This window comes from Lonchura striata, chromosome 4A, assembly GCF_050655825.1.
Source record: "Lonchura striata isolate lonStrDom1 chromosome 4A, ASM5065582v1, whole genome shotgun sequence".
In the NCBI taxonomy this organism is placed as follows: Eukaryota; Metazoa; Chordata; class Aves; order Passeriformes; family Estrildidae; genus Lonchura; species Lonchura striata.
This window is the reverse complement of record NC_140742.1, coordinates 8184815-8207069: the sequence shown is the minus strand read 5'-3', so window position 1 is coordinate 8207069 and position 22255 is coordinate 8184815. Positions and strand designations below refer to the sequence as shown.

At 38.4% G+C, this 22255-nt stretch overlaps 1 protein-coding gene across 1 annotated transcript; it reads right to left on the bottom strand.

The window, feature by feature from the left end:
* WDR44 (WD repeat domain 44) lies at positions 1-22255 on the bottom strand. Its single transcript, XM_021548372.3, has 20 exons — positions 22147-22255; positions 15875-15908; positions 13421-13495; positions 12311-12941; positions 11585-11715; positions 11396-11488; positions 10335-10471; positions 9236-9319; positions 8808-8914; positions 7686-7837; positions 6134-6272; positions 5974-6038; positions 4635-4748; positions 3769-3891; positions 3325-3516; positions 3060-3161; positions 2689-2804; positions 2268-2395; positions 1510-1641; positions 1-1071 (listed from the first exon to the last, which is right to left on the bottom strand). Exons 1-20 carry the CDS (start codon positions 22218-22220, stop codon positions 977-979), a joined length of 2724 nt encoding a protein of 907 aa, XP_021404047.1. The 5' UTR covers positions 22221-22255; the 3' UTR covers positions 1-976.

Genomic DNA, 22255 nt, shown 5'->3' with positions numbered 1-22255 from the left:
TTTCCAAGTGTGTGACCAAGTTTAATGATACATTTGTTCTCTGAAACATTTGACCATCAATAACATTTCATGGGTTATAATGCCCAGAATGTTACTTCATAGGTGTTTCATATGAATATTTACAAAGACTTTCAAAATTCAGTGGCACTAAACAAACAAGAACTTAAAACTTTAAGCTACAATGCTTAAAAAATGTAAACAGTTTATTTTACATAGTTGTAAAATATAAGAACTTTCTAATGCAGCTTAATTTTATCTGGAAGGTGAATATATCCTGGTGCCCGTGAACACGGAATGAGAGAATTCTTTACACAAGTATTGTGCTCCAGTGTGCAAAAAATTATATATAAGAAAGGAATCTAAAGTCCACAACAATTGAAAGACAACAAAAACATTTTCACGTCCTGAAGTTGAGAAATTTATAAAAACATTTACACATGGTTGCTGACCCATCAAAAACTTGCATAACTTAAAACTCTGAAAATTAGCTACTACAAATTCAAGATCTTTCTCAAATGGAATTTTGTGCAAAGATCAGACTATATTATTCAGCATTTTTCCAGCCTTCCTTTCCCACCCCAGCTCCTGACATCTAGTGGCCACAAGCACCACTAAAACACTTTTGATACAGGTTCCAATTCGTGCACATATCCAAAAGGCACACACATGTGCGGACACAATTTTGTGCAGAAACCTGTGCGGGTTCACAATGACATGGCAAAACAACTGTTTGTAGAAAGTTTAGAGTCCAATGTTTGGCAGGATTATTCTTACAAAATCCTTTCTATTCTACAAGCCCAGGTGTTAATAGGCACGCTGCTTTCCAAGGATCCAATATTTGAGTAGCCTTAAAATAAAGATTTAAAAATAAATCAGCCTGTAACGTTATTATATTAGATACTTTGCTTCTGCCTGCATTATTTATGGGATTTTAATCCCACAGTACCATAGCTTTATGCTGTCAGTTGCAAACGAACTAAGATACATATTTCTTTTTGTTAATGAAGACTTTAATTGCTCCAGTAAAGTCAGCTGATAAAAGCACTTCTGTGTGATCTGTCTTCAGAGCTCCTTAACAGGAAAGAGAACAAAGTGTTAGTTCATTAAAAAAAATATATATAAAAATCACACTCATTAAAATATATGACCACTGTGATACCCTTATTTCTTTATCATATTTCTGATTTCTAACCAATACTTCAAGAAACATCTGCATTTCTGGGAAAGAAACTTTTTCATTAATGGTTGGTGCAGCTCTACCTCCTAACAGCTCCAATGTAAAAGGATCCTGAAGTACTTAGGATGGCAACTGTACCCCTCATCCCACACCCTCAGCTTTTAAGAATGAAACAGCTGCCAAAATGTTCAAGGTGGAATGCTAAGTTGGAATATACCCATGCCCACTGCAAGGAGTCTTCTTCTCAAGAAACCCCCACCCAGATCAAAAGTATTCATAATCTTTTTCTGCTCATACCACGGTACCAAGCAGAGTTCACCTTAAACACCTACCAGAGGGTATGGTGTCTGATATCTCACAGTCTTCTCCCTTATTTTCAGCTTCTTGCTTTTCAGAAGTTTCCAGTGACACCATCAAACCAGGATTTGGAGCAAAGATTGCAGAGGTGACAACTGCATTGTGCGCTTCAGAAAGACAATCCAATTTTGATTACCTTGTTTCAAGAATTTGTTAGTTTTACAAGAATAGCAGGCAGAACTTCTAGGAAATATACAAGAATCTCAGTCCTAGTGGCATCAGGTAAACTCAGAATTCAAGGAACAACTATCATTGTTCTATAATCTTAGGGATTTCAGAAGATGCTCTAAGTGCCCAAAACTAATTGGCAAGAGGTCCAGAACATATCTAAATATGGCCCACATTTTCCAAAAACTGTGTATGTGGAGCAGATAAGAGCTGCTTTTTTCTGCACTTTTTTGTTTTATCCTGCTGTGAAAGAGAAAGCTTGTATTTGTTTTTGAAGTCACTTTTCCATAAAGGATCATGGGTTGATAATTATTTTGATTTCTACAATCAACCAGCAAAACATTACATTAATTAAAAATCTCTTACTGAAGCTGGACAAACTCTAAGCTTTTTTTTCTCTTGCCATACCAAAGAGAGTCTCCTGTAAACAAGGATTCCTGACAGGCCATCAATTACCATGCATCCTGCTAAGAATTTGTGCACACTAAATGCATAGCAAATAAAATATTTCAATTTTCAAATCATATGAGTTTTGATAAAACAAAGATCAAAAGCTGGTTTTTACCTTTAATACCCTCCCAGAAGTCATTTCGATCTCTTCTTACAGATGTAAACTTGCTCAGGTCATGGTATGTACTCCAAATGTAGACATATTTATCTTCTGAACCACTTACAATGTAGGTAAAATCATGGCTAAAGATTCAAAGAAGAAAATTACTTTTCTTAGCTGTTCAAGCATGCATTACAGTAGCTTTGCATCTCTAAACTCTGACACTAACTGGGTTACAGCCCAGAAAATAGAGATTATTTAATCTGGGAAATTTATCTGGAGCAGGGGGGCTGAGCAAGATGATCTCCCAAGGTCCTTTCCAACCTCAGCTGTAGCACAGTTCCTGCATCATGTAGATTATTTAAACAAAACCCTCCATACTTCAGCCACAGCATTTCCCAAATCCAACAACTCCATTGTTACAAAACTGTCTTACCTAAAGCTGGCTTTGATTTGGCTGCTGCTGTTAACATAACCTTTGTACTTCATAGATAAAGACAGATCTCTTAGATCATACAACCTGATTCTGGAATCATTTGATGTCACTAGTATCTAGAAAAGAAATAAATTTAGAAGTGGAAACAATTAGCTATCTGCTACTATTTTTTCACCTGCACATTAATCAGAGCATAATATCATTAAGGAATATATATTCTATTTTACTACTACTTAGTATTGTATTAGCCTAAATCAGAAAAGAGTAAGGCTCATTCCAGTAGTGTTAGAAGATTTGGCACAAACTTACTAAGCATTAAATATAAATATCAGAATTCAGTACTGGGCCAAAGCTGCACTGAAAAACAGTACCTTATTTTCTCCTGGCAAAGGTTCAATGCCAGTAATTTTTCTTCCAACTCTGTTTCGACCTCTGGTAGAACGCACATGTATTTGTGTGTGATACTTCAAGTGCTGAAAAGATATCAAAATGTATCCCAATTTGAAACAGTTGTGTAAAAATATTAGTTTGCTTCAAGCTCTAACAGGCTTGTTTCTTGGTATTTAAATAACCATGACTTGTAAATCTGTTTGTTATTTTGTTATAAAAAAATACACAGTCTCCAAGTTTTTTTACCTCTGTGTCATAAAAGATGCATCTTCCATCATAGGTGCCTATGACTGCATATTTGCCATTCTGACAGAAGTTGGCAGCTGTAATCAATTTTGTCTGCCCATCTACTTCATTCCATAATGCCACTTTTTTGTCAGGAATGTTCCAGAGTCGGAGTTTTCCATCCAATGAACCACTTAGGAAGTACCTGTCATCCTGAGAACACACACAAGTTTTAACCTCTACTTCTGCTATGAGGAAGTTTCTGCCTTCCTTAAAATCCATGGAGTCTGCTGAAGTTCAGTGAAGATGAACACAAAGTTCTGGAATATTATCCAGGAAGCATATTTTTAAAGTGCACAAACTCTATTATTCAATAATTCGATTTTTTTTAATTTAAAAAAAGGGAATTGAATGTTGTAATTTTGAATTGTACCTCTCTAGAAGTAAGAGGGCAGTTACACTTACCCTTGGATGGAAAGCTATAGCAGTGACAAAGTCTATATGCTGGAAACAGCAAAGACATTCTCTTCTTGATATGTGCCATAATCTGACAGTTTTATCCATAGAAGAAGAAAGTAAGAAGTAATTCTGTGAAACAAGAGAATTCTGCAGTTATGCACAGACACAAAAGTAAATGGAAATACAGAAGCAATTTGACTGGTAGAGCCTTACCAAGGCTATGCTGCTGTGAAATTCAACATTTTACATTTTCAGATAAAAAGATTCATCCAAATTACCATTACGGATCAGTGCTTTCCCTAAGAGCTGTATTGACCCTTGGTAACAGAACATTTTCTGGAAGAATCTCAGTGAAAATGAGTACTTGGAACATAGTTAAAGTATTCAGAGAAGAAATGGCAGAACAGACCTCAGAGATGCCTGAGATGCTTCAACCAGACTGTGTTCCTAGAAGGACAACTGCATTCCCATGTGGAGAATTATCTGAATAAGTCTGATGTGAAACAAGGTAACTCTTTAATTTTAAAATAGAATGTGTACACTTGGCACAAAAAGCGAAGCACACTGAAGACAGGAAGAGCAATAACACCATATAACAGAAATCACACAGCTCAATGAAAAATCCTCCCACTCTAAATAATTTACTTCCATTATTGAATACACAACTGTAATTGTTACTGCTTTGTTTTTTTTAAGACCACTCTTAATTACACAAGCACAAGAAGGCTGCTCACTGCACCATGTTGCCTATACAAAACTTCTCTTAACTTCAAGCAACATTTCATATTGTTTAAATGTATGGTTCCAGTAGTAACTGACAACAGAAAACAAGGAAAACACAGAAGTATGGAGCCTGTATTAAGGTGCCTTACTTTAGACCAGGAAAGATCAAGAAGATCTGCTGTGTGGCCTTTGTATTTGCAAAATGGTCGTTGACGAAACGGGGCATTTTTATCATCTGGGTCCTCATCAACTCCACTGCAAATCTATCAGAGAAATATATAGAAATATTACCAAATATTAGCTGGAAAAATTTACCATGAGGCACTTACTGCTTAAAAAAGTATAAGGACAATAACAATTTGAACAAACAATATTGCACTAATAAATAACCAAAGTCAATGTCAAGTACAATGGGCTGTGAAACATCATCTTGAACATGCAAAATTGAGAAGCTCTAAATTTTACATGTTTCAGCTCTTATTCAGTGGGATAAGTTTGACAGCAATTTAAGCAAACACCTGAAGATAAGCTTTTGGAACCAAGTATATCAACCTTAAAAACTGCGTTCCACTTCAGAATATAAACTCTGAGTTCAGGTTTCCAAGTTTCTAGTGCATATCATGAATGACAACTTCCTACTAAGAGACCGTACAGAAATAACAGGTGTAAAATAATAATTTTTAAAAGCCCTAGAAGTTTCAATACAAAACCTCTCCAGGAAAAAAAACAACTAACCCAAACCCAGCAATACCCAACCACTCAAAACAACATCTCTGGTGTATGTGGCTTAGCAAGCCCACTCATTTACATGAGTTAAAGAACAATTGCTGGCCTCCCTGCTTCCCCCTCTGCCAAAACAATACATGCTAAATAACGCTACTGCCAAGATCTTCCTTAAACTCTGATTATGTCATCTGTTTCTTACACTACTGAAAGCCAAAAATTGAAAAAAACCCCACCTTAAATACATTAATTTTAATGGCAATATTTACTACAGTATCTGGAAACTCTACAAACAAGTGTCTGAATACTCTTCTTCAGTCATGTTCAATTTTTTTCTACACAGATGTGAAAAATTTAAATATGTCAGGTATCATCATGCTTCTGAGATTTGCACACTTTGGTCTTCCTCGGAAAAAACATCAAGTCAGATGTTAACCACAAGTCATGGTCAAAGATAAAACACAAAAACAGGAAATTCAATGATGTAGGGTTTTTCCCCAGAGCAATTTACTCAGCAATCTCCTCTGGCAGGAGGCCACAGCACAGCTATGCAGATTTTGTAATGCTTTAAATTCAGTGATGGGTTTCCTTGCTTGCACCCCTTGTACATGGAATTAATATATTTGGTTGAAGACATCTATTGTTATGACAGTTTGATAAAAAGACACAAGCCAAGAACTCTTTAATGTGTGTTTGGACAAATCAACAGTGAAGATCATTACAAACCAGACCATCTCTTCCCCTCCCAACACCTTGTGCACCTACCCCTGCATCGGTATCAGACTTGGAAGAATTCAGGCTCTCTTGAGAGGGAGAAGGGGAGACACGGCCTGGAACACAGACAGAAACACCAAGGTCAAAATCAAGTTCCTAAATACCCAGAATTTCTACTGTTTCAGAGCCCCAGCCATGCAGAGAGAGATACCTTCTGTGTTGTACTTCATACGCATGTTATTGAAATAGTCAAAGGCGTTCTTTAAAACCCATATCCTTACTACGTTGTCCTGCCCTGCAGATGCCAGTAATCGACCACAGTGAGAAAATTTCATTGTCCAAACAGCACCCTGTCAAAATAAAGAGATGATTGTTTAAGTCACAAGAAGTCCTTTTCTGCATACCAAAAAGACTTTCTACAACATCAATTGACAAGATTTCAGACGTACACAAGATACCACAAGTAAAATAAACTGTAGATCAAAACACTGATAAGTAATTATTAAGACTGGTGGATTGTGCAACATATGTGCAAACACAGTTTGAAGGAAAAAGCCCACAGGGTAGATGACTGAAAGAGAGGAGTTACAGGAGGTCAGCGCTACCACAGAATCCCACATAAGATTCATACAGTTATCTGAGGGACTCAGAACCTCCTGTTTGTTTTGTAGAACTGACAAGTACTTGTAGCTGCACTTGAGGTTTGCATGCTTTTTGTAAAGTAGAAACTGTGATTGGTTACACCAACTGGCAACCAAAATGGGTACTACATATATTTGTTATATTCATCATTGGCATGAGGGTTTTGCAAAGCCTCTGATGATAACAATTCTTTCTCCATTGTCAAGTCCAAAGAGTTACTAGTCAATAAAACATAACCACACAAGCAGTATTCCACTTCCTCCTGCTACTGAATAAAGAGCTACTAGGCATTTGACTACACCATGCTCCACCAATTGAAAAATTTCCCAGGTTTAAGCAGTCAAATATTGGCATGATGGAAATGAACACAGATTACCAGCAGGAATGGAAAGTTCAGCTGTGGATGACAAGCTTGGAATCTCTGGTCACCAACTGCTGTAGGTCATTACCCTCAGCCCAACACTCGGAGAGGAAGGATTGCTTCCAATGTCAGACAGCTGCTGTCAGCAGAAGTTTGGGAAATCAGGAATACTAGAATGTATTCCAGATTCCATAGGGAAGCATGCACACTTCAAGCAGTGATGAATATATAGCTTTTCTGCCTGATTCTCCACAGGCATCTCGGCAATATCCTGTCCTGGCTCCTCCCCACTTTATCATTCTGATTCACATACACCATTTATCATTCCTGACTTTTGCCTCCAAAACCTATTAAGTATTTCTGTTCAATATTGTGTTTATCTGTCTAATAGACTATTTACTCCTGAGCAGGTCAAGCTTGCTGCTCTGTGCTCAGTTCTGACAGAGGAAAATAGCCTATTTCAGCAAAGTTGTAACTGCAGGGACTAAAAAAACCAAATACCACTTGATACCATAACTCTTCAAAGGAGAGCTCTGGCAAATCCCTGATGCCCAGGAATCTACATGCTTTTTACCCCCTGAAGATCTGGTCACCAGCCAGATTTTCTTTTTTTTGCCAGACTATTATTTTCCAAGATGAAGTTTTTCACAAAGAATACACCTGACAGTAATTTTTGGAGGTCAGCAAGCAGACGAAAATGAGAAGTTGAATCTCAGGCTGAACAGACTGAGCAAAACCACAGGTGGAATTTGAGACCTACCATATGCTCTCCACTGAGATCCTGAACAACCTTAATTTGTTCAAAATCATAAGGTCCCTTGAAGCCATGTGCTGCTTTGAACTTAACTGGTCTTGTATAGGGCATCCCTTCATCATCACTGGAAGAGGGATCATCTTGATCTGTGTGAAAGACTGAGAGGAACACAAATTCAGCACTACATATTGCAGCACCCATTTAATATGTTAGTAAACTTTTTGGTAGTGGATTAGTCTTGAATTAGACAATTTCTACAGACAATTTAAAGATCTTAAAGCAAAATAAGAACAGTATTGCATTAAGATCTAAAAATACATCTGCATTAGTTTTAGGCTACAGCAAATCCAAACACTGAAAATAAGAACTGCTATCAATTTTTGTTCTGCCTCCTTCTTGACACCTGTCTTGCACTCAGCAGATCATGCACTAAGTGATTCCTGTCAGTCTGATGTGTACTGAAAATAAATCTGTTGGTTTCTTCTCTCTGAGTACACTGCAGTGGCCTGGTGATTTGCCCATGAAGTACAAGAATTGCAAAAGAGCTGTTATCAACAGCCACTGGCAGCACAAGACACTGAAGTGCAGGAGTTCCATGGCACTTATTTCAGGCTGTGGTTACACCAGTTTGCTGCAGCACTAGAAGTCTTTCTGGAAGATACACTGATGAAACAAGGAGGGGAGAATTCAGTTGTAGTTGGGAAATCTAACAAGAGCTCAAGCTATATGAGTATTCTTAATGTGGTTGCCAGAAAACAATCTAATTTACTAAAGTAATGAAGCTAATCCCCACTTCTACCTTTGCTAGAATAACTTTCCAAAAATGTGTATATTTTGATATCAAGACCTCTTTCTAAGAACACAACAAAAAAATCAGAACATTAAGCTGGTTTCATTGAAAAGGTCTCTCAACTATTACTTTCCAAAAATTTATCTTTGTAACCCGGTTGTCTCAAAATGCCTACTAAGCTACAAGGTTCAACTCCAAAAATATCATATCACCAACTGCAGAACAGTGGTAGAATGCAGCAGTGCATATGTTCCTCTGCCAGTTTTGACTCCTAAAAGCACAAGGATAAGCCAACTATCCTATTAAAAAAAAAAAAAAAAAAAAAGATTGCCACTTACCTTCATCTCGAACACTCTTAACCTTATTTACAGCACGTTCACCATATTCTTCAGCAAGGTGCTTTGCTTTCTTTACAGACTTGCCAAGGAACTTTTTCAGTTGAGTCCTTAAAAGTAAGGGGACCTTTTCAATACATAATAATGGAAAATTGTCTTTTTTTTGCCACTATGAATCAGTAATTTTGATTTGTAACACAACCTTATCTTTTTTCATTACTGCTTATTAAAATAAGCAGTAAATTTGACAGCAGTCATGCAATCTTCAGTTCAACCACAGAGCTACAGACTTATGTAAAATCAGGTATCACTGGTAATGTGATTACTTGAAAGGTAACTTGCTCAGTAATCAGAAGGGAAGCTTCAGCTTAGAAAAATAAAATCTGTTTTTTCTTTCTATGGAAAGGAAAAAACATAAAACAGCATCTTACGTTTTCTGTTTTAACCTCCCTCCATCGGTGTCAGTTTGTTGTGTCTGCATTTTGTCTTCATCATCAGACTGTGCTGCATCATTACTAGGAAATAGAGAAGTGACTGTTTAATGGGATATCATAATAAATCTAAATTGAGTGTAACATTAGTAAAGTCAGCTCTGCATTTCAGGATCCATCTTTATTCCTCTATGTAATACATTGGAAAAACATGAACATTATTTTAATCACATAATAAACAGATCTTTCATTTCTTGGGTATCTTGATACTAAAGCTGCATACACTCTGCAGGTGCCAAAGATACATTACTCCCTACCACAAATTTTCAACTTAAGCTAATAGTGACCCCTTGAAAGCTAAGAGCAGACAAACTACATTAAATTACTAGGAACTGGTAATGTGCCACTTTGTTCTCATATCTTGCTTTCCACAGATCAAATAAATTAATAGTTGGTTAATCCTGAAATAATTTTTTTTCATGAAAGAGCTCTAGAAAAGTGAGCTTCTCAGTAATACACCAATGCAAAGAACCTGTAAGTTGTCTGATGTATAAACTCATATGGGCCTTTGAAAAGAACATCTAGACTGACATGATTTTCTGATCATTAAGCACGTGTCTTTTTCTATCAAAGATTGCAAAAATACTCCATTTTACATATTAGAAGGATCTAAAGCTCTATTAAGAACTAGCAAACCTCAAAGCAGTCAGTTGTACTAATGACAACAGATCTTCAGAGAAACAGTCTCCTATGAAACACTGAAAAAGCTACAGGAGGTGGTGGCATGAACAACATCCAGTACTTGAACATAAAATGTGTTTAATTCAGCACAGAAATGACATTTAGTACATCAAAGGCTAACTGGAGATCAGTGGATTTTCAGATGTACTTGCTTGTCAAGTTCCAGCAATATCAGCAACTTTTATTTAACTTGAGAGAAATCAATAATGAGCCTTGTTCATTGAGAACTGGAAATTAGCTCAGATTAGTCAGACAGATGGATTTGGGCTCTTTTTACTTGTGTAACAGCAGCTTCCCTTTATGCAAAAACTGTGAGAGCAACAGCATCTTATGAGCTGAAAGCTCTCATGATTCATACCTGACATATTCTTTAGTTCTTCTCATGATATGCAAAGTCAGGGGATTAATGCCTGTTGGTAACTTTTCTTCTGCCAAACTCAGAGGTATTTCTTCACCTGTATCAAGGTTTTTTATCATTACACTTGCAAGGATTTCCTATGGAAAAAAATAAGACGTGAAACGAAAAGAACTTGAGTAGACTTGAAAACATAGAGCAGAACAAAACTATAATCATCAAATCTTACAAATTACTTATCTTAATGTGAAGTTCTGTAGCTCACTATATATTTATTTTACAAAGACTAAGTTTAAATTACCATGTTAGTGCAAGCATTATCAACCACTAGACAAAGATGAACAGTTACATATCACAAGCTTCAATTTCATAAATCAAAAATGAAGCTATAGAGACATCAACCACAGTCTGACACCTTTCATGCTAATATCAAGCATATAGTGCAATTAAAAGACATTGCAGTCTTCCCCTTTCCTACTCCTGCTGCTGCATCTTAGGTTTAGCCAAAGGCAAACTTAACATACAGAGACTCTGGAAAACTAGCACCACAAAGGAAAAGGTTTATTTGGAGTATCTCATGAATGCTTACAAAGGTTCAGCAACAGTTAAAAAAAGCTATACAATGACAGACACAAATGAAAACTTACAAAGTATCATCAGGATTAGTGGAATTATTAACTGAAGAAACTATTTTTTAGTATGAGGAATATAATTTTGCTATTGCTGACTCCTCCCCCTTTTAGACACATGACAAATGCCAGGTTTGCTGGTGTTCCCTCCCATGAAAATCCTGTGATATATATGCATAGCTACCAACAGAAACTTGATGGCATTTCAGGTCTGTTACAGTTCACACTTCCAAAGGCTAATGCCACACATGACTCAGGGGACACAGTTCTTGGGTGGACAAATCCAGCTGTGCCATCACTCCTATTTGTATTCCTGGTGACAGCATGGAGTGGTTCAGAGAACAAGGAGTGACTTGACTACGACAACTCATTTACCAGATAGGAAAAGCAAGCACAAAGGTGTACCGTGTACAGACCACAGATTACCATAGATACCTCATCTGTGAGCTCTCTGCCAGAGTTAGACCTGGGTCTTTGTGGTCCAAGTACTTCATTTGTTGTTTGGCCATCACCTGCTCTCCCATTTTCCTGAAATTGTGCAGACATAGATTACATTATCTTTACTGTAACACTGAAGCAATAGAAAATGTTCCAGTTATCAAACTTACAACCATTTCCCAATACCTGGGCAGTGACGATTTTATCTCCACTAGTTGCACTGGCCAAATCCAAGGAAGGCTGAGAATCTTTGGGCACACCTTCTGTCACTGAACTTGAAGTTAAAAGACCACCAGCTGTGAAGCTGTCTCGAGAAACTGAAAAGAGATTTATTAGAAAGAAGAGCATAACACTTGGCATAGGTATCAAATCCTAACATCAGTTACAGGCCTGAATATCCTTTTGACCAGTTTGGCATTTTTTAATGATCAACTGCCACCATATCTAACTTACAATTATGTATTTCATATACAGATGGAGGTTCAGGCATGATTTCACACCTAGGTTTCTTAAGCTTTATTAACTTCTTTTTAATAGTTTCCCTAGTAACCCAGGACTACTAATTTGCATAAGACCTCAGTCCACACCTTGACTTGCATTTCTGTGCAAATACAGACCACACACACATTTTACTTGAAGTAACTGTTTTCTAGCTTATGTATGGATGAGTCAACTTCTCCTTGCTATAGCTACAGCTATTTTAGTAGGAAATCTCACCTTACAAGAAAGTCTGTGAATGAGGAACACTTGTAAAGCAGAAGGGTATTACTTCATTGTAATAAGCTAAGATTGTTGAATGATTTTTTTATCTATAACTAAACTAAAATCACAGGACTGAATGACCCTTCACTCAAAACACAAAAAAATAATTACCCTGTAGATAAGTAAACCCATCTAAAATAAAATACTTGCCTTCTAAACCAGGTTTTTGCACTTCAAAATCCAGTTCACTCTTCTTCTTCCGGGGAGGTGGAGCTGGCCGTGCAGGGGGGGGTGGTCGCGGGGGAGGAACATTTGTGGGAGGCGGGGGCCGGGCTGGGACAGGTTTCTTTGTGCTTGCAACTATGTCAGGCTCTACAGTCAGCTGCCTTGGTGGCTTTGCTGGGGGCATTTCTTCTGTTGTAGAAAGGTCTTTGGTAGATAAATCTGAAGCCACTTTTTCTAAAGTATTTGCCTCTTTCTTGTCTGTTATATCCTCTTTTTTTGACGTTTCTCCTTGTGCTTCAGTTTCATCCATTTTATGGTCAGTTGCATTTGTTTCTTTTGTTGGTTTATGAGATTCCTGTTGGTCAGAACTAAACAAAAGCTTCCCAGACTCCAATTCAGCGTCCTTACACACACTCTGATCCTCTGGTTCTCTAGTATCTTCTGGTAATGGTATTTTAGCAACTAGTACTTCTGGGATATCACTAATGATACCTGCTCCAGAAATCCAAGCATTTGCATCTGATGTTGGAACAGTCAATTCATTTCCTCTAGGAGCTAAAGAATCATCCTCTAGCCGTTGGGCCTTCTGGCTTTCTTCTATAATACTGTCAATAATCTAGAGAAACAAAATGAAAACCATTCTACCAGTCACCAGCAGTCACTTCCTGGGTACACAAACCAGTCAGCCTGCACAATACCCACAAGAACTCTTCCACTGAAGAATTCTTTCCTATACAAAATGTATTTTGTTTCAAAAGGAGACAGAACCTTGGTGCAGAAAAGATAAAACAAAGTAACTACTTCCAGTCTTCTTTAATATACTTGGAGAGAAAGTTAGAGAACAAAAGCTGTTCACTCTGAAGAGTTCTCATGTACTGCTAAATATGATCCTGTAAATTACACAAATAATTCAAAACTGGTGAATCCTAAATACATTTTTAGAACACTTATTTTGATTTTTACCCTTTAGATTAACATTCTTACTAAAATTAACATCTAATTCTAACCTATGGTAGTTTCAGGATGAATACTGATCATTAAATTATTTAATATTTTTAATGTGATGCTAGAAACTCAAAGCAATATTTAACTAACCTCTTTTGAATCATCTTGTTTAATTTCTCGTACAAATGTTTCATTTCCAGCTTTGTGTAGTTTATTGTCCATATCCTACAAAAGAAAAAGTCATAAAATGATGGTACCAACTTCTTCAGTAAAATGATCTAACAAAAAATATAGCTCCAACAAATTAAATAGCATAAAAGAGAAGAAATCTGACACATTTTCACACATTACCGCTGTCAGATGTTTAAACAGTAATGCTCAGTACACAAGTAGTATTTCAGAGTCATGTACACCATGCAACAAAATAGGCTGCAACCTCAACTCTGCATGAAGTTCAGAGAAACGAACACATGCAATAATCCGCAGCAAGGAAATTCCATATTACAACATTTTATCTTCTCTTTATCAGCTTTTAGGAAAGGATGCAAGAACTGTATAATAGCCACATATAGTAGAAACTATAAAGAAATTTCCAATTAAGGCAGGCAGCTCTATCGAGTGATCACAAATATGCTTCTGAGGGTCTGACATGGAATTTTACATTCTACAATTATTTGTAGTGCACATTGTATATTTTAGCCATCAGTCATCTTCATGCAGATCCTTCCAAAATCCAAATAAGCTGAACTGAAAATATTCAATTTGTGAATAAACATTTTAGTTAATTCCTGCAAAATTTTAGGTTCAGAACCACAAGTAGTTTATACCATAGGATACTGCTCTAATGTCAGGTGATACAGACCAGTAAGAACTTTATCATACCCCTTCTCTTCTATGTGAAATATTCGAATTCTGAAGAGTTTGCGTTAGGAAAAAAACCCTTTAAAGACCATCTAGTCCAATGAAAGGCCACATCATCACATTGTCCATGAGCACATATATCAACAATATCTAAAGTGGAACCTGATGGAATCCTTGACATGGGAAGGGATCTGCAGAGATCCAGTAGCCCTCAAAGCATAGCCAACTACAACAGGGTATTTTCAATAATTTGTCCCTACTTTTTTATTTAGAGTGACTGTCTAGTACAGATTTTAAGAAATTTCTCCTTAGACTTTGTCTAGACTCTCAGACAACCAAACAGAACATCTAGGGCAACCTAACATACTATGTTTGAAACTCCTCCCTGCCCCAGACTCTTGCTGGCATCCATCTTGGAGAGTTCTAACTGAAAGAAATGGCATATTGTGCAAAGACAGCTGCAATTACAGAAAAATTCTTCCTCCCTCTCCACTCTCTCCTGCCACAAAGCATTTCTAATCTAAATGCAAGCTCTACTTTGTTTTATTACTAATATCTATCTTCAAACGTATGATGACATAAATACTTAAGCGTAATCAGTGCCTACAGAAGCCCATTATATTAATTTCCAATTCTGTTGACATTAAACTCACACACCTATTAAACTTTGGACTTAGGAAATATTTCTTAAGCATTCCAAGACAAACTATACCATTAGTCACACATGCACTGAACTGATATGATAGCAAGCAGAGAAGCTACTACTTTTTCCACCTTCAGAAATTTAGCTTTGAACAACTGATTTAGGAAGATACTTCAAAAACTTTAAAAAATCGAATAGCAACATAGAGAACTTCATAGTTAACAATTCATGAAGACATTAAAGTTAGTTTTGAAGTTCATTGATTGCACACAGTTTAGTGAGAATGATAAAACAACATTGCTTGAAAGGCTTACACATGTAATACTTAATTATTAAAGGGACATTAAACAGAACACACAATTGAGGGTAAGGCCCTGTTCCCTAAGAGGTATAGCAAGTTATGGTATTGATTCAGAGCAGAGTACTGCTGACAGCTCAGAAACACTGGCTTCACAAGGATTTCCCAACACTTTGCAGACAAATCTACAAACCTTCATTAGGTAGAAGGGTTGTACAGCACCACCTTTGGCCCTTCTGAGACCAGGAAATGAGTGTTATTTGCACAAGGTTCCAGCTCCTCACCTATTCACTGTGTGCTGGATTCAGCCACGCTGTCACTATGCACAGAATACCAATTACCTGCGTGGGAAGTGGCAATGCTGTCTCATTAAGCTAAATATAGTGGTTTATCTTCACATAACCTAGAGGGGAGGCTTCTGAAGTACAAACATTAAGATTTTTCTTAATTTGTAGACAGAAGAAAGCACAATCAACTATTACATATAAATCAGGATCAAAACCCAGGTGGCTGCAGAGGCTTGCTTACTACTCACAAATCAGTTAAAAGAGCACAGTTCAGTAATCACATACAGCATAATTAAATTGCACATACACATTTCAGAATAAAATGAGCTTCAGGACACTGTAACATACCATAAATAAAAGGACAGCTGGAATTTCAAGACAAGTACAATTGCTACCTACAACTAGTCTGTAATTTCCTCTGTGTGCAGATGTCAGGGTACTGTAGCACAGTAGGTAGAAATACTCAACCCTGTGTTCATAAACAAGCAGTTGACTGATTTTAAGAAGAAACTCACCTTTACTACATGGGTTCCAACTTTTGTTGGTGACCTGTTAGAAAGAGAAGATAGACTTAGGTAGAGTTCAAAGACAGTAAGCTTTATTTTAAATAGTCTATAACAAAGCCTTCCCTGCAGGAACTGTATGCTTGATAATTTAGATGAGCAACAAAGTGAATGTTTTCCACATCACTTCTATACAAGTTCCCTACTCTATACCACACACAAATGCACAGCTTCTACAAATTCTCAGAGTTTGTCAGCAGAATCTTCTAGAAATCACCTTTCTATCGCCCTTTGCTAATAAAAATATGTTATTCCAAGTACAAAACTAAAAACATTTTGCATTACAGAGAATTTAAAATTAGCATGTGTATACCAAGCATTGGGTGGACGTTAAAGAAACAAAAACTCTCAGAAAGCAGAAGCACAAACACTCCAGTACTCTGCAAATCAAGTGCTGAATCCTGATCCATAGAGTTGGCACTATCACAGCCACTCTGTCTCCAGACTCTGTAGCAAACCTAAGATCTTGTTTCTAATCAGGACATTTGGTATAAATACAGACAAAATACATTGTAACAGGAAGGAACTGGTGTGCACTACTTTCCAAAATATGCTCAGTGAAACAGTGACAGCATTAGCAACCACTCACACCACCTCTCGTTACACTAATTACATGAAAGAACGAGCTATCTTAGGGGAATGGTATCAAATAATTACTTCTTTCCAAGTCAATTCAATTAGTGGGATGGTCAGCTCTTATTATATCCTGAACTTATATCTTCCACAAGACTTTCAGAATTCTGGAAGGTATTTAAATATCAAGTCACACTGCTTACTCTGACTACAGAATCTTACTGATGCATAAAGGAAAGGTTGCACCAGATGACTTTACCAGGCTGCTTCCACACTGAATTGTTCTATGATTTTATCAGTCACAACCAGAGACAAAGTTGCAGATTAATTCCCTAAAAGCTTCCTACCAAACAAACTGCCTGGATTGCACACAGGTCCCACCTGACTACCAAGATCAGTGACACTCTGAACTCCAGGTATCACCTGGCACCAAGCAACACAGACAAATATCAAGATCTCAGCCTCATTTGCTCCTCCTGCCTCCAAAATCGTTGTAAGGAACAATACTTCCTGAAAAAACCCACATCTATTTCCATTTGGTTTTAAGAATTTCGGCTCTTCTCTTTACCATCTGGAAGCATTTAATCACAAAAAAGCAAAGATCCCATTTATACAACAGACCTAAGTAAACAAGAAAGTACAGTGGATTGGTATATAAACACTCTATAATTGCAACTGATTTAACCTATTACATTGAGATGCTTCTGTCCAAACATTAATCTCAGGTGCACAATAACTGTGACACTGTTTTGAGGTATAATTTTACTAGAAAGCTTTAACTCCAATGTGCAAAAAAAGGAGAAAAATTAATATTTTAACCAGAAAAACAAGAATATTTTTTGTATAGCAAAATACATTGCTGGGAAAGGCTGCAGTCTGTGCGAGACTTCTGGTTACTGAAACATTTTCAGTTCCACTATCAAGTCTTGAATTTTCTTAGGAGTGGCAGAAATGTGTCACACTTCATTAAATCCATGAGATGACTTTAACAATGAAATATATTTTTAATTACACCATTAATGCCTAGGCTTCTGTCAGGGTCCTATTTTACAAGACACTGCTTAAAAACTTAAATAAGACAAATCCCTCAACTGCAAATAGATATTTCAGTTTTTTACTATGACACTTCCCACTAATTAGCCCCTCACTTCTGATATAGGCAACTCATTTCTACACTGGTTACACAAAATAGGAGGTTCAAAAGACACTGCTACTGTTTCAGGCTTCTTTAGCTAATTAGTTTTGCAGAAAAGCTGCACTCAAACAAAACCAGATGTTACTTTCCACGCTTAGGCTACTCAGCTACCTTGGGAAAAAGGCGCTTGAGTGATAAAGGTTACAGAAGTAGCAGGTGTAGAACATAACATCGTGCTATCAGCTCAACAAAACCCACACACACAATTAAGGAGAAGCTTAACCATGGAATTTACATACTTTTAAAACACTGGAAAGCTTGCACAACTGTTTGGCAAATCCCCACTTTCAGATCAGTTTGTAAAAGAGCCAGGTAAATTCAGTGGCTTGCCTGAGAGGGCTTGAGTTTTGTGTCTGTCAGCAGTATCACTCCCCGATTTGTGAGTAGTTACTGCTTATGTGCTACTACATTTACACAAAGTCAGCCAGCTTGGTAACTGAAATCTTTTGTAGTTCAACACGACTCTAGAATGGTCTTGTCTTCCCAAGCACCTGACCTTACATCCTTCTCCATGCACTTTTACTTTAAGCCCATTAGTTTTCTGGATGCAGTGTATGAAATCCTTGCATTTAAAAAATATACAGTTGCACAAGTGAAAATATTTACATAAGATCAACCCAAAGATCAAATATTGATTTGGCTTTGAAAGGTCAGGCAGCACATGAAAACTGACACATATGCCACAGAAAACAAAAGGCAAAAACTAATCTGGTATGGATGTTTACTAAAAAGTGGGATTTATAAACTGACAGCAATACATCTTGTAGATTGCGTTTCATATAACTTCTAAATTATCTTACATGACACCATTTTTACACCAGTTTAACAAAGGAAGGCTTCAAGGTTATCTACAAAGATTAAACACATTCAAAGAAATATCCCATTTCATCTGCACAAATAGATTAGTCTGAAAGTCAAACAAACCCACAAAGAAACTTTTTAAAAGAATTGTTTATCCCACTATCAAATTCATCCTGATAGTGACCAGACCATAGGAAGCTCCCATTCTTACAGTCAGGTAGCTCCAGCCTAGCACCTGAAGTGGGCTTCACATTTTCAACACATTGTTGTTAAGTTTTGTGACTGAAAACAAAACATTCAGCCCTTCAAACAAAAAACAATGTGAATACTGGCCTTGGGTAAATCCCAAAGCAACAGTGCCTGCCTTCCTGGGAGGATGTACATTGTTATATAACAGGTGTGCTGGCAAGCAGATGGGAAGGTGTTTGCAGTGCACAGAGCAGCTGTGCCCTGTACAGAACATACAGGTCCTACAGCCAGCCCAGGAACTGCCTTCACTGTCCTGCACATGATGTTCCCTCTAACCTGTGGCAGCTCTGGAAGCTGTAATTACTCCTGCTGCAGCTCTCCATGGCAGTCACACCTTCAAACCTGCAGGGATTCCCTTCTTCAGTGCATGTCTGGGCTCCCCTGGGGAAGCTCCTGTGTGGGAGCTTCAGCACACTGAGCACAGAGATGCATCTGCAGCAGTGAACACAACCAACACTTCACACTCCAATTATTTGGAGATTGCTGCCATGATCAGCTTTGCATGTTGACTAAAACAAAAACACACACACTAAAGTTGTAGTAAGCATCTCCCACATGTCAGTGGGGCACAACTTAACCTTACCTGTCTTCCTACACAGAGGAATACTAAATTCTTCAGGAAAAGCATCAAGGCAACTTCTAACAGACAGGACTACTGAAGTTACAGATCAAGAATGTAAACAAAAGTACCAGAGGACAATTCTCATTACCTACAGCACCTCTTTCTCATAACAATTTTTAGGATACAAGCATACTAGGAAGAAACTTGCCCCTCCACTGTTAGGCATATGAAGTCCAAACGATTAGGTTTAACAGTTCTTGATTTCAGAGTGGGTGGATCACTTTTCCTATAAATAAAATATAGAGGGTTTGTCACGTGCCTGCATCTAACCATGTGTGCCTTACTTCATACTTTCCTTCTCTCAAAACTGATATCCTCCTGCCTCTAATATATAACTGATATCCTTCAGGCCTCTACATTTCAGCATCTTTTCCTAAATTCTTCCATGGTTATAGCATTTTTAAAGCGAGTGACATAGGGGCATCTTCTGTCACACTACCTCTCCCTTTTTACTCTGGACTTAGTTATCCAATAGATGGACACTCTCCACATGTCAAAAGTATAATTACAAATAAAAGTCAAGATCTAGAGCAGAAGGGAAGCCCACAGGCCTCGCCAGAGGGGATACAGCAATCTCAGAATATCTCCAAACATACCTCACTTTAGAGAAGTCATCACCCCAGAAGTGTTACCCCAGGAACACTACCTCAGACCATTCTAATCTGAAAGAAACAACACTTTGCAGCAGGTCCTGTAGTTTCTGCTAATTAGCTCTTTAAAAGCACCAGTCACAGATGTATGAGGTGAGGATATGGTGCTTGGAAACTACACTCCTACAGACCAGACAATTAATAAAACAAGTAAACAGCAAAGAAGTCAGCAAGCTGACGTGAACACTTGGCACCACTTTCAGAGTTTCTCTATCAGCAGCTATTAAACTTCCCCACATAGAACAAAGGCCAGGGAGGGAGGAAGCTACAAACCTCACATTTTTAATGAGGGTAAATGTATCTACAGTGCTCTGCTGCAAATTCATGCTGCCAAAAAGGATTCCCAACTGATTGTACTGATCATCAGAACACTGAATGCAGGAGGAAATATCTGAACCTGCAGAGGGCAACATGTATTTGTTTTCAGTTGCCTTGCCTGCAAAAAGAAGATTTTGTTTTGTTGGGTTTTTTTTTGTTGTCCTAACTCAACATCATTACACATGCAAAATAATATACCAGCCTGCTTCCTACAAGTGTCCAGTGCACATGCGAAATTAGCTCTTATGAAATCTCAAAGCTTCTTTTGATAAAATACTGTCCATATGTTAGATTCAACAATAGACTGAATTACAGACCAGTAGCTGTATTGCAAACTAAGCTCACAGACATCACCTCCTTACTTGACTCAGGCTCACAGAATTCTATTGACTCGAGTCAATGATGCATTGATGCAGGTTATGGAAAAGCACTAAAGAAATTAAAAGCATCTTTCACTTTAGTTTCTAGTGAGTGACTTTGTGTTACCAAGTTCTGCTTAGATACAGGTGGTGGAAACCTGCAAAGTCAGAACCCATGGCATTATCTGTATCAGACAAAAGGTGGATGTGCAGATTTACCAGCTCAGTTCTACCAAACAGTCTGCTTCCCCTTTCCTGTCTGTAGCCTCTAGAGACACTAATCCCTCACCTTCACCCTCTCCTGTCACAACCCTGACAGGTTCTAGCTGCTTTAACTTATTGAACAGTTTTTGCTGTTTCTAGTTTTCAGCTGTTTACTTTGAGTTGATGCAACTCAGAGAAGAGTTTGATCACCATTCCTAGAAGCAGTCAGAGAAAAACCTCACTTCAGTACAAGCACTGTGAATCTGGTTTATCACATCTTGCAGAACTGTATGCTAGGATGTGCTTTTCATCAGACTACAGTTAAGTACCCGAGTTCAGAAAAACTTTAATCTGAAGGTGAAGAGAATAGATCTATTCTTTCCTTTCTTGTAGGCATCCAGTGACCACTGAGTTGCAGCTTCAAACAAGCTCCTTGTTCCATTACTAAAACTTCAAATGCATGGGTCCCACAATCCATATCTATTACTCTATAAACAGGCCATGTGAAACCTCATCCTACCAAGTAAAATATTGAAGAGGTTTGGTCCAGGCTACATGAAAAACAGAACTGATACAAGCCATAACCTGTCCAGCACACAACCAGAAAGAGAGATTTACAACAAGAGGGAGCACATTTGGCTGACACCAACACGGTGTCAGGGTTAGTTCTGAGGCAGCAGCACTGGGATCTAGTCCACAAAACGCTGGTAAATCTTCACTGCTGGAACCAACAGGCTAAACAAGAAGCATCAAAGCGACACCGAATCACAGATTTGTTACGGTTGGAAGGGACCTCTGGGGATAATCCAGCCCAATCCCCATTAAAACAGTGTAAGTATTAAAGGCACCACCAAAACCAGAGCACACCAGAAGTTGTTCTTCACGCAGCAACAGCTGCCTGTTGCTGACGAAGCCCGCTGTCTTCTCCTTCCTCGGAAAATCTTTACTTTTATCGCATTTCAGGGCTACTTCTGTCGATCCCAATGCCATCTCCGCCCTTCTCCCGGCACTACACCCGCTCCCTGTCAGGCAGGCAGGTATGATCTCATCCTCTCCCGGCTCCCGCCGTCCGCACAGCCCCGGGCGAGCCCCGCTCGCTTCCCCGCGCCCCGAGCACACCCCGAGCTCTGAGGGGCCGCTCTGACCCCCACACACCCCCGGGAGCTGCCCACAGCCCGCGGGGCCGCGCTGAGAGGAGGGAGGGAGGGAGCGAGGGAGGCAGGGCAAGGCCGGGTCGAGCCGCGCGGACTCACGGCGCGGGGGAGCCCGCGGGGTGCACGTCCTCGGGCGCATCGTAGAACTCCTCGGTGTCGCTGTCGGACGCCATGGCCGGGCCGGGCCGGGCCGCCACCTCCGGGCACC